The sequence below is a fragment of the Somniosus microcephalus genome, chromosome 8 (assembly GCF_052327205.1).
Source record: "Somniosus microcephalus isolate GS21.2 chromosome 8, FLI_Smic_1.0, whole genome shotgun sequence".
Lineage (NCBI taxonomy): Eukaryota > Metazoa > Chordata > Chondrichthyes > Squaliformes > Somniosidae > Somniosus > Somniosus microcephalus.
In genome coordinates, this window is record NC_140994.1 from 37315578 (window position 1) to 37328944 (window position 13367).

Genomic DNA, 13367 nt, shown 5'->3' on the forward strand with positions numbered 1-13367 from the left:
TAAACTTTGAATAAACTCATGACTCATTTAAACCATCTTGGAACGCAGAAGGAATTAATTAAGCAAAAGCGGAGAGAATACAGTAGGCCAAGAACTGTAAGGTTGATTTCAAGGTCGAGATTGTCGATCAAATTCTTCAATAAAGATTCCTGCGCTCAGTTAAAATCTGTTTCTTCGTTATTTTGCTCCTTGTCTGTAGGTTCTGGTGGTATCTGAGCTAGTTCAGTGGAGTTGATAAAACCATGTAAAATTGCAGCTTCATCATTGCTGTCTATAAACCTGCTCTTGCATTAAGAAACTCCAACAGATTAGAAATAGTCTAACAGCAGGGATATTAACAACACTAATAAACAGATTTTTCAGTAGCTGCCTGTGATCGTGCTGAGTTTGTTCAGACACCACTCCATAAAAAGTTACCCCTGTTGGGGCATCTAAATTAGCGGAACATTTTATTCAGTTGTAACTGACGTGAGAAATCAGAAGTCAAGAAAAGGTATCATCACGTTATATATATAAAAATTTAAAAGTTATATTTTTATGCAATAACATAGAAGATAGGAGCAGGAGTAGGCCATTCGGCCCCTCGAGCTTGCTCCGCCATTTAATGAGATCATGACTGATCATCCAAACTCAGTACCCGGTCCCTGCTTTCTCCCCATATCCCTTTAGCCTTAAGAAATATAGCTAACTCCTTCTTGAATATATTTAATGAGTTGGCCTCAACAGCCTTCTGTGGTAGAGAATTCCACAGGTTCACCACTCTCTGGGTGAAGAAATTCCTCCTCATCTCTGTCCTAAATTGCTTACCCCTTATCTTTAGACTGTGACCCCTGGTTCTGGGCTCCCCCTTTGCAAACATTGCAAATGTTTTGTAATACAGGAAACTCTTTGGTATCCGGCACCGACAGGACCGGGATGGGGCCAGTTGATTAAAAATTCCGGATGACGGAGAGGGTTATCTACCGAGGCTATTTTTAACAAACAAAAATAATAAAATCAAGAAATGTGCAGTATACAGCAATTAGGTACTCACCTACACCGCGGGAGAGTCAGACTCCTGTTATTGAGGTGTTCGGACTTCCGACAGTGCTAAGAAGCCGAGGAGTGGCAGTTTGGAGACCGACCCCCACTGACTAACTCGGCCACCGCGGGAGACTCGGACTCGGCAACATTTCCGGTTATTGAGGTGTTGTTTTCGGAGTATGAATTTTGCCGGTTAATAGAGAATTCCGGATATTTAGGTGCCGTTTAAACGAGAGTTTCCTGTAGTATTGTCAGAGCATTGATATCAAATCATTTACATGGTTTTTGTAAATGCATCACCTCAATGTTTACTAGTTTGTAAATAGACCTATTTGTTACCACTAGGTTTATATGTCTCACCATAACTCTGCATTCAGTTAGAATATACCAGTCAAAGATACATGTACTGAAACCACTACTTGATACCAAGAGATGGAGCTGCAGGGAGTTTCATGAAAATTTTGGTGTCTGCAATAAGAGACAAACTAAAGTTTTTGTTGGCCTGAGCTGAAGAGTATCTGTAAAATGTTCCCTTAGTTAGTGAAACTTTAGTTGATACTGTAGTTTGAAAACTTATTTATTTGAAGATGAGCTTAATTGAAACCATCCAACTGAAGGCAAAGACCGCTTGATAGCCTTTTTTTGAAGAATCACTGACCAGTAGTTGAGGTGAGGTTTCACACGTAGCCCTCCAAAGTCCAAGTATTGTATACCGTCAATGGTTTCATTAAGTTACTAGAGTCTGAGTCTAGATCACATGAAAGTATCTTGTATTGGTGGAACCTGGCTGCTAGTGTGATCCTTTTGTGATTGTCCATGATGATCACCTATGGAAGGAGAAACTGTTATCGTGCTCCACATTGTGGAACAAGCTAGCTTTTAAACGATATGTATTTTCAGTCTACTATTTAATAGGATATTTTAGATTTTAATATCCAACCAGGTTAAATAATAAGGTATAATTAAGTACTTTCTTTACAAGCCCAGACCCAATATACTGGACTTCATTTGACAAATGAATGCCAGCATATCAGCACGGAATAGAAACTTGCATCACTGATTTTTGGGATGAGTCATTTCTATATGATCTGGCCAACCAGATTAGTTTAACTTAGATAAAGGGCAGATTCTTCTCGTGGTGTTTAGATCTTTGGATGCCGTTATTGTCACTGAAGTGAATACTGGTTGAGGCTTAGAGTCTGAGGAAGAAAATCTTTGCAGATGTGTCAAACCTGATCCACGGCATTCTTAATGTTTCTTTGTCTATGTTCTCTTATGGGTGTAAGAAAGGGAATGCCTGTGGGACAACCTACCTATGAATCCTCTTGGTTGTTGAATCATTGGGTTGTAATCCGTGAAAAGACACCAGAAAAAAGGTTCATGACCAAAGGGTCCAGAAAAGGTGTCCCTACAGTTGACATAGATTCTGAAACCAGAACTTAACACACATATAATATCTATCAAATTGGAACTTAACACTTTTTCTAGAAAAATAGTGGTGAGACATGCCGAAATCGATATTCTGTCAGAGAAAATTTCTCTCACTGGCAAGAACACTGCAAATGTGACTGATGTCGATGAAAAAAGGAAAATAACTTAAGGTAGAATTTGGAGACTAAAAAATCTTTTTATTTTTCCTATTATATAATCTGAGGTACCCATTTTATCGAGAACAAAGGAAGAATGAGACACAACTGGGGCAATTTTCATCTGCCAACCACCCAGTTAACGCTGAAATTAAAAAAAAAAACTTACCACCCAACATCATTTTGGGCAGGCCTCGAAATGGGCAGCTAGAACTCTCACCCAAAACAGACGGGAGCCTTATTAAAATATTTAAATTTAGTTCTTACACCAGGCCTAACGAGGGGCACTTAAATGGTCCATTCTGGAAATACTTCACATAAACTTGAATGCACCTTTGGCCCCACAAAAATCATCCCACCAGCTGCCGTCCACTTACTGACCCCACACCCGCCGGGATTGCCTCCCTCCCCTTTAAGTTTGGATTTCCAGCTTGGCCCAATGGAGGAATCGCTGGATTTTCCATCTCCTGCCCCCACAGCACTACCCCCCCCAAACACACAATCGGCGAGCTACCGGTCAGCCCCCATTGAGCGCTGCAAGCTTGACAATATGATACAGATGAATTTCAACCATGAACATGGTTTTGGCCATTCACTGGTCCCATCAGGCAGGTGGTGCAATCACTTTGCTCAGTGCCCAACCTTGAAAATTGGCTCCAGGGAAAACAATAGGTGTCTTAAAAAAAAAAACCCTCATTTTCTCACTTGACTGTACTACTCACCACAACATCATTCCTCAGCTGGGAAGGCAGAATAATTTGGCCTACCAATTTTGCCCATAATTACTTTCAGTCCAGTTCTATAATCATCCACCACCAGGCATTATTCAAATAGGATTAACAGTGCATCTTTTTTCACAACCCACTTGAGACAGAACTCATGGTCTATGTACAGCATTTAAACAGACTAATAAGAACCCACTGAATTTACCCAAGTAACCAAATTCAAGTGCAAGAGCGAGCTCTGGGATTTCAACAATTGACCTTTATAATGGCAGTGAAGCACAGCTACTGCTCAAGCTGCTGTCAGAGGTGTAAGCTTTTAATAATCAATTGTTGCAGATGTCACACTTAACAAATAATTGAACTCAGCATTACATTTAAACACAATGACAATCTTGTACAGTAACGCACTTTCTGAAGAACACCAAGTGATGAATGAAGGATGACTGTTACATTGAGTGTTTTATTTTAACATACTGCAAACATTCAAATTAATATCAAGTGACTGATACACAGCAATAAATGAACTTTAAACACTAATAATTATATGGACTGATAATAGCACTTGGTTTAGATTTACCATTTGCAATAAAACCAACATAATGTTAAAAATGCAGTGCAAAGGTGAATTACCTGGATTTAAGGTGTCACCATGAATAGATTTCACTTGAAGCAGAGTGCCATAACATCAATTTTAGGTATAAAGACATTGCATATTTCTTGTTTCATAAAATAAATCATTTAAAAGTAATCGTTTGTAAGAGGCACTTGTACAGCAAACATGTCTAAACATACGGAAACAATAGAAGACATTTGACTTTGTATGATATACAGTATATCCCTTTTATCATTGTTTACTCATAATGCCAAAGCCCAGAAAAGTAGGATAACAGGCCTACCATTTAAAAAGTGCAAGCACAGTAGATGGAGGATTATAAATTGCTGATTTTTAGGCACAATATCAACTCTACAAACCCTGATTGTACGAAGAATCTTACGAAAATACTCTCATCTGACCAGCTGGTTATTAACGAAAACCACATCCATATGGACCACCAGAGAGACTAGCGACTGCTGGTCTGTCTCTGTGGAAGAAACTGCAACTGTTTTTATTCATAAAGAGCACGCCAACAGGGGAAGAATGATCACTGCATTTAAAAGAAGAATCAGATCGTTCTGGGCTGACTTTTTTCTGAATTAGAGACTGGAACAAATAAAATGTCTGAACCTCTCAGAGAATCATAGACTAAAGCAGCAGCTTAAATGCTTCATAAACACCATAATATCTTATGACATTGCAACTATTTGAAAGGAATGCCACATCTCAGTATTTGAACATATAATGTCGTCATCCATTTTACTATTTTAACTTTCCACATTTGGTTTGCTGCAGCAGCTTTATGATCAAGCAGCAATACACGACTGTGTATGAAGTTTTTAAAAATTATTTTCAAACCCATACTGTAAGTAAACCTAGTACTCTGTTTAAAAAAAAAAGTCTTGCATGAAAGCTCTTCAAAATTAGAGGTCTCCTGACAGTACAGCGGGTCAGATATTTGCTTCACATCCTTGTCATTATGACTATGAATCTTTGTCTGCCAGGCATGCAAATCCATCATCAGTACCACCGAGAGAAATCAACAATGTTTACCCTGCTCGGAGGCAAACATGGCATTGGTTGACATTGGCAGTGGTGGTTACAGAGACCTTCAGCACTCTATTCCTTCCAACTCCTGACCAAAACAAATTGATGAGATTACTCAGAAGGGCAATGTTGTTATGGTGAAGTATCTCCCAACACACAGCATGTTTGTATAGAGGAGGTATAATCATGTTTGGTGATACAAATTTATTTTAAATCCTAGGGAAAAGCTTTACTCTGCCTCATTCTCATTCCTTACACCAGCCAACCTTGTGGTCTGAATGATTATAGCAATGTGGGATCTAAGTTCAGACTGTCACATAACACCTGGGACAGTTAGTTAGTAAAGTGAGAAGACTTTTGCCCATCAGATGTGACCGGATTGAAAACTACATACCCAGAAGTAAAAAGCAGTGTTCTAATCTACTACATCACCCATTCCCTTAATGTTTCTTTAAGCGGGTTAAAAAATATATAAAGGAGTACAACAAATAATTAGTATTTATGCCCACTTTAGTCTTATTTTTGAACTGGAGCAATAAAAGGGGAAATTATTTTAAAAACAGTTTGAAGATTATTCCTTTATTTCCATTTCCTTCCATCTAGATTGCCACAATGCAATTTAGATGGCGATATGCACCTGTTTTTCCAATCAGATTTGAAGGTCTACGTATAAATATTGCATCTGGTGCGTTACACAGCTGTGCATCATGTGAATCATTAACGCATGTGAACATTTCAACAACTGTAACTTGAACCGTGGCGTCAAAAATGGCAGAAATCAGCTGATAATCTGGCACTTCAAAGTCAAATTAAATCTGTGCTGTGTCTATTAAATGGTACTGTATCTTAATTCAGATTAGCATGTAACAAATTTAATCATAAATGATACTGGGCAGTACACTAGAGTAGTTAATTAAAAAAGTCAGCTTGTACACTAGTTTACACAGCACATGTGAAGCCTCACAGTCACAGGCCCTTTAAAACATGAAGGAACATTGAAATATTTAACTAGGTTTCAGCCTTGGCTCAGTGGTAATATTCTTGCATTTAAGTCAAAAGCCCCACTTCAGGACTTCAGCACACTACGGCAGTGAATATGCTTCAAAAAAGGTACTTCATTGGCTGCAAAGTTCTTTGAGATATCCTGAGGCCATGAAGGTGCAAGTTTTTTTCTTTCTTTGTGACTGAATATGTATGCGAAATATTACTGTGACATTTTGTTCGAAGGTTAATCAAAATAATCAGCTGCCAACTTTTGGCTGGGTTAGTTCTATGGGTACTGGTGGGAGAGCAATAGTGGTAGGGGATTCTATCGTAAGGGGAACAGATAGGCGTTTCTGTGGCCGTAGACGTGACTCCAGGATGGTTTGTTGCCTCCCTGGTGCCAGGGTCAAGGATGTCACTGAACGGCTGCAGGGCATTCTGAAGGGGGAGGGTGAACAGGCAGAGGTCGTGGTTCACATTGGGACCAACGACATAGGTAGGAAGAGGGATGAGGTCCTGCAGCAAGAATTTAGGGAGCTAGGTAGCAGATTAAAGAATAGGACCTCAAAGGTTGTAATCTCTGGATTATTCCCGGTGCCACGTGCTAGTGAGTATAGGAATAGGAGGATAGAGCAGATGAATGCGTGGCTAAAGAGTTGGTGCAGGAGGGAGGGCTTTAGTTTCCTGGATCACTAGGCCTGCTTCTGGGGAAGGTGGGACTTGTACAAGTCGGACGGGTTGCACCTGAACCAGAGCGGAACAAGTATCCTTGCAGGGAGGTTTGCTAGCACTGTTCGGGGGGTTTTAACTAAAATGGCAGGGGGTTGGGAACCTGAGCAGGGAGACAGAGGAAAGGAAAACAGGGATAAAAGCAAAAGATAGGAAGGAGAAAAACAAAAGTGGCAGTCAGAGAAATCAACGGTTTAAATCAAACGTGGCCACAGTAAATAATAACTCTAATAGGTCTAAGAGCGTTAAAAAAACAAGCCTGAAGGCTTTGTGTCTTAATGCGAGGAGCATTTGTAATAAGGTGGATGAATTGGCTGCGCAAATAGAGGTAAACGAATATGATTTGGTTGGGATTACGGAAACATGGCTCAAGGATGGCCAAGACTGGGAATTCAACATTCAGGGGTATTCGATATTTAGGAAAGATAGGCAAAAAGGAAAGGGAGGTGGGGTAGCATTACTGGTTAAAGAAGGGATTAATACAATTGTAATGAAGGATATTAGCTCTGATGATGTGGAATCTGTATGGGTAGAATTGAGAAATACTAAGAGGAAAAAAACATTAGTGGGAGTGGTATATAGACCTCCAAACAGTAAGGCGGAGGTTGGGGATGGCATTAAAAGGGAAATTAAAGAAGCGTGCAATAAGGGCACAGCAGTCATCATGGGTGACTTTAATCTACATATAGATTGGGCCAACCAAATTAGTAACAATACTGTGGAGGAGGAATTCCTGGAGTGTTTACGGGATGGTTTCCTGGACCAATATGTCGAGGAACCAACCAGAGATCAGGCCATCTTAGACTGGGTATTATGTAACGAGAAAGGATTAATTAGCAATCTTGTTGTACAAGGCCCCTTGGGTCGGAGCGATCATAATATGATCGAATTCTTCATTAAGATGGAGAATGAAGCAGTTGACTCAGAGACAAGGGTCCTCAATTTAAATAAAGGAAACTACGATGGTCTGAGGAGCAAGTTGGGTAGGCTTGATTGGGGAATGGCACTCAAAGGGTTGACGGTGGATAGGCAATGGCAAACATTCAAAGACCGAATGGATGAGCTACAGAATTTGTTCATCCCAGTTTGGCATAAAAATAAAACAAAAAAGGTGACTCAACCGTGGGTAACAAGGGAAATTAGGGATAGCATAAGATCCAAGGAGAGGACATATAAATTGGCTAGAAAAAGCAATAATCCTGAGGATTGGGAGCAGTTTAGGAGTCAACAAAGGAGGACAAAGGAATTAATTAAGAAAGGGAAAATAGAATACGAGAGTAAGCTATCAGGGAACATAAAAACTGACTGTAAAAGCTTTTATAGATATGTGAAGAGAAAAAGATTGGTGAAGTCAAGCGTAGGTCCCTTACAGTCAGAATCAGGGGAATTTATAATGGGAAACAAGGAAATGGCAGACCAACTAAATACATACTTTGGTTCTGTCTTCACAAAGGAGGACACAAATAACCTCCCAGAGATGCCAGGGAACATAGGGTCTGATGAAAGGGAGGAACTGAAAGAAATCAGTATTTAAGGGAAATGGTGTTAGGAAAATTGATGGGACTGAAGGCTAATAAATCCCCAGGGCCTGATGGTCTACATCCCAGGGTACTTAAGGAAGTGGCCCTAGAGATAGTAGATGCATTGCTGGTCATCTTCCAGAACTCGATAGATTCTGGAACGGTACCCATGGATTGGAGGGTAGCTAATGTTACCCCACTATTCAAAAAAGGTGGTGGAGAAAAAGCGGGGAATTATAGACCGGTAAGCCTGACATCGGTAGTGGGGAAAATGCTAGAGTCTATTATAAAAGATGTAATAGCAGAGCACTTGGAAAGCAGTGACAGGATCGGACAAAGTCAACATGGATTTACAAAAGGTAAATCATGCTTGACTAATCTACTGGAATTTTTTGAGGATGTAACTGGTAAAATAGATAAGGGAGAACCAGTGGATGTGGTGGTGTATTTGGACTTTCAGAAGGCTTTCGATGAGGTCCCGCATAAGAGATTAGCGTGCAAAATTAAGGCACATGGGATTGGGGGCAAGGTATTAACTTGGATAGAGAACTGGTTGGCGGACAGAAAGCAAAGAGTTGGAATAAACGGGTCGTTTTCCGAGTGGCAGGCAGTGACTAGTGGGGTACCGCAAGGATCGGTCCTAGGACCCCAGCTGTTCACAATATATATTAATGATCTGGACGAGGGAATTGGATGTAATATCTCCAAATTTGCAGATGACACAAAGCTGGGTGGGAGGGTAAGCTGTGAGGAGGATGTCGTGAAACTCTAGTACGATTTGGGCAGGTTGGGTGATTGGGCAGAAACATGGCAAATGCACTATAATGTGGATAAATGTGAGGTTATCCACTTTGGTGGCAAAAACAGGAAGGCAGATTATTATTTGAATGGCAATAGATTGAGAGAAGGGGAAGTGCAAAGAGACCTGGGTGTTATTGTGCACCAGTCGCTGAAGGTAAGCATGCAGGTGCAGCAGGCGGTTAAGAAGGCAAATGGTATGTTGGCCTTCGTAGCAAGAGGGTTCGTGTACAGGAACAAGGATGTCTTGCTACAGTTGTACAGGGCCTTGGTGAGACTGCACCTTGAGTACTGTGTGCAGTTTTGGTCACCTTACCTGAGGAAGGACGTTCTTGCCATGGAGGGAGTGCAGCGAAGATTCACCAGGCTGATACCTGGGATGGCAGGAATGACGTATGAGGAGAGATTGGGTCGATTGGGCTTATACTCACTGGAGTTTAGAAGATTGAGAGGGGATCTCATCGAAACCTATAAAATTCTGGCAGGTCCGGACAGACTAGATGCAGGAAGGATGTTTCTGATGGCCGGGGAGTCCAGAACCAGGGGTCATAGTCTAAGGATAAGAGGTAAGCCATTTAGGACTGAAATGAGGAGGAATTTCTTCACCCAGAGAGTGGTGAACTTGTGGAATTCTCTGCCACAGAGGGCGGTGGAGGCCAGTTCATTAAATATATTCAAGAAAGAGTTGGATATATTTCTTGAGGCTAAAGGGATCAAGGGATATGGGGAAAAGGCAGGGACAGGGTACTGAAATTGGATGATCAGCCATGATCTCATTGAATGGCGGAGCAGGCTCGAAGGGCCGAATGGCCTACTCCTGCTCCTATCTTCTATGAATCTATGAATCCGATACCTACCTAAGTGGCTATTCCTCATGTTTGGAGCTTAATAGGCTATATGCTAGCAGTCTATTCTACTGTGGAAGGCACCACAACGGATCCCATCCTCACACAATGTCCAGACATTTGCACTTTTCTGAAAGAGTCACTGGAAATGATCAGGAGTGACAATCCTGATAAACTTTCCCCTTCCTAACATACTCTCTATTACTAGTTGCTTATTGCTGCAAGGCTGTCTGCTCTTGCATCACTACATTTTCTTTATTAATCAGAAAATAATGAATATAATTTACAATTTAGGCAACTATTTTGTCTCTAGTCAGCTTTGTTGAAGTCATAGGAATCCAACCTTCAGAGTCCGAAGTTTGTGAATTTAAGCTCCCCTCCAGGTCTGGAGCACGTACCTTAGGCTAGCACTTGAGTGCAGTAGTGAGGGAGAGTTATATTGTTGGAGATGCCTATTCTGGTAGTTAGGTAGATGTTAAGGATTGTAGGGCACTATATAATGAACAGCACAATTTTCCCAATGTCCTGGTCAATATTCACAACCAACACTGCACAAAACAAATAGATTAACTGGTGACTCGTCTCATTTGTGGGACCTTGCTGTGAGCAAAATGGCTGCCACATTTGCCTACATAACAACAGTCACTGCACTCCAAAGCAATTGATTAGAGGTGAACTGCTTTGAGGTGTCCTGAAAGATGTAATAAGGCTCTATATCAATACAAATAATTTCTTTTTCTCCATAGCTATCAGAAGTAATTCATTTTTTTCTTTGGGGCTATTGGTGGGAAGAGAAAGGAGGAAAAGAAATGTGATTCGCATGATATAGAAAACATTAATGTTCCATTGTGATAGAAAAACAAACTTAAGTGTCAACTTCACAGTTTCTATTTCATGCAGTCAGTGCACTGCACAAACAGAATACATAACTGGGACCAGAATAATAGACACCCCGTTTATTCTGCTCTTGGAGAAGTTCTTCACAACTCACTTGTAAAATAAAATGGGAAATCCACTCTCTCAGCTAAACCAATTCAACATAATCACTACCAGCTGCCTGCCTGCTCTTCATGGCCATCAACAGCTGCTCTCACAGCCTAGCAATCAGATAAGTGAAAGACAAAGCATTATCTGGTCATGCAGTAAAACAATTTGGTTGGATTTGAACTCGAGAGCGTGCAATTTAGCAAAACATCCTGAAGCACTTGTGTTTTACCCGAGTGTCTATGCATTACAATATGCTCTCCTCTGTGTGTATTTAAGCATGAGATGCATTAAACAATTTCTTGGAATCATGCAACTTTCCCACTTTCTCCCCTTTTTGACTCCCTAGTTTATGTACCTATGCCACTCTTAAGCACACTGTTCAAATAGTGCATGACAGCAGACTAATGCTGTGTCACATGGCCTGGTGAGGAGATGCTTATTTTCTGCTTGGTACCAATGTAAAAGGACATAGCTGGAAATAGGAATCAGTATAATGCATGTGCCACCTCAAACAAATTTATATATATTGCTTGGCAGGCACTGAGAAAAGTGCTGTTCTTTGTCCAACAACATATGCTTTCTATCCATGCAGTTTCTGTCATCACCTGTATATCCATGATCAATAGCTTCTCTTCTCAATGTACTTCATGATAACTTGTTATGTCTATGCTGTAGCCAAGTGTGAAATGAGCTCACTCTGCCACTGGAGCATTACATCAATGAATCTTTGGGTCTGTCAACCATAACTTTATATATAAAAAATTTTAAAAATTGTATTCAAAATAGATAAGATTTCGAGAAGCATTTATATTTATTTTGCAGTGTTATGTGAATACAGTATTTCTATAATAAAATGTGTGTCAGTCATGTACATCATGACCATTGTCCCAGTTTTCTTCTTCCTTGTTGGTTCAGTATTTAGGTCTATTTTCTCCTTTCTAACTGATCAAGTTCCAATGCTATTACTCACCAATCAAGTTATGCAAAACCTTTCCTCCTAATTTTAATTTCTCCTAAACGCTTCGCAGCAAAAAAAAATGAAATACATCTGCTGCAACGGTTGCTTCCTCACCCCACTATATGTCTTGTATCTAGCATGCATCACTCTTCCATTTGAACAATTAAAAAATTATAATAAAAAAAAACAAATCAGTTATTTCCTGCTGATTTTTCTGACCTTCTAGAGAAGCCATGGATTTATGTTCAGTTGCCAATCTACAGAGAAACAATTCATCAACCATAATATAAAAAAAACCTCAAACTTAACCAGAAACTTGGCTGCAGCAACTTTCCATCTTACCACAATACGTACTTGCTGGGCCTCTGAATAGCCTGGAGTCTGGACACATCCTTTTACCCCTTCCAAAAAACTTCAATATCCCCACCCAGCTAACTCATTCCACATTTTCAATGCAAAGGCCGCGGCATAAGCAAAGAAAATGTGCATGCATATGAAAGACTACAATATCCAGCAAGCAACATGTGGCACCCTGTCCAGCTCTCTGAGGTTGTTGTTCAGTGCCTCCTTGCTGAGGAGAAAAAGGAAAAATGAAAAGAAATGAAATTCAAATGTAAAGGAGCATAGAGGAAAAGAACATAGGTGAGGTGGAAATACAAGATTAAGAGAATGGGGTGAGAAAAAAAGGAACGTGAAAGGAATGAAGAGGAAGAGAAATAAACAGAAGAGCACAGAGGAAAAAAGGAAAAGACAGAAACTGCAGTGAAAGAACAGAGCAAGAGAATCCTAAACTGGACATTGTGAGACTGAGAGACATTTTGGGTGATGTTCAGCGCAAAGAAAATTGAAATGGTGTGTCCTTGCCTGGAAAAGTTTGAGAATCACTTATATCTTCTAAAGTTAAATTTTGTGTAGGCTACAAAAAAAAAGACATTTACACACACACTGTGCCGAGTGGTTGGTCAGAGCTGTAATGTTTAAAATAGCGGCTTTGTATTCTGATATTGTTACACAGCAGTAATTTAGCATACAGTGCTATCTTATCTACATTCTTAACATAAAACCATGTATTTAGCTTTGATAAAGCAGCATCCGCTCTGCACAGGTCTGTCCAACCAGGCTTGCATACTGTCGTACCACTACTTCATCACTGGCTCTCTTCTGTCGTCTTTGATAGATGCTATAAGGCATAACTGTACTCCTGTACAGTACCAGAACTTTACCCAGGTCTCGGAAATGCTTTTCATCTCCTGGAAAAAAAACAGCAATAGTTGCCTAATAAAGACTGCACACGGTAGACATTCATTTTATCGTTTAGACACTCGGTAAACAGCAATGTACAATCAGGAAATGTCCAAACTGTTTCAATAAATTTAAGGTACATGATTGAGATTTTTTACAAAGTGTGAGTATACAAAATTGTAAGTAATGTAGATTAACAAGTGGATTTTTTTCAATAGGTGTAAGTTAAAAACAACAACCACATGGAGACAGATGTCAGGAAATAAAATAGGATTTAATGTTTGAACAGTGTTTACTTTGATTTTAATCTATGTTGATTCTCTTGATT

At 40.1% G+C, this 13367-nt stretch overlaps 1 protein-coding gene across 10 annotated transcripts in view; it reads right to left on the reverse strand.

The window, feature by feature from the left end:
* Nucleotides 1–3629: 3629 nt before the first annotated feature.
* ate1 (arginyltransferase 1) overlaps nt 3630–13367 on the reverse strand; it is a 322895-nt gene continuing 313157 nt past the window's right edge. For 9 of the 10 annotated variants that reach the window (XM_085994567.1, XM_085994574.1, XM_085994575.1 and 6 more), the window contains one exon: nt 3630–13047. In XM_085994567.1, the coding sequence (XP_085850693.1) occupies nt 12869–13047 (179 nt within the window). In that variant the 3' untranslated portion in view covers nt 3630–12868. The remainder of the gene's footprint in view (nt 13048–13367) is intronic. The other variant, XR_015079213.1, reaches the window with a different exon arrangement.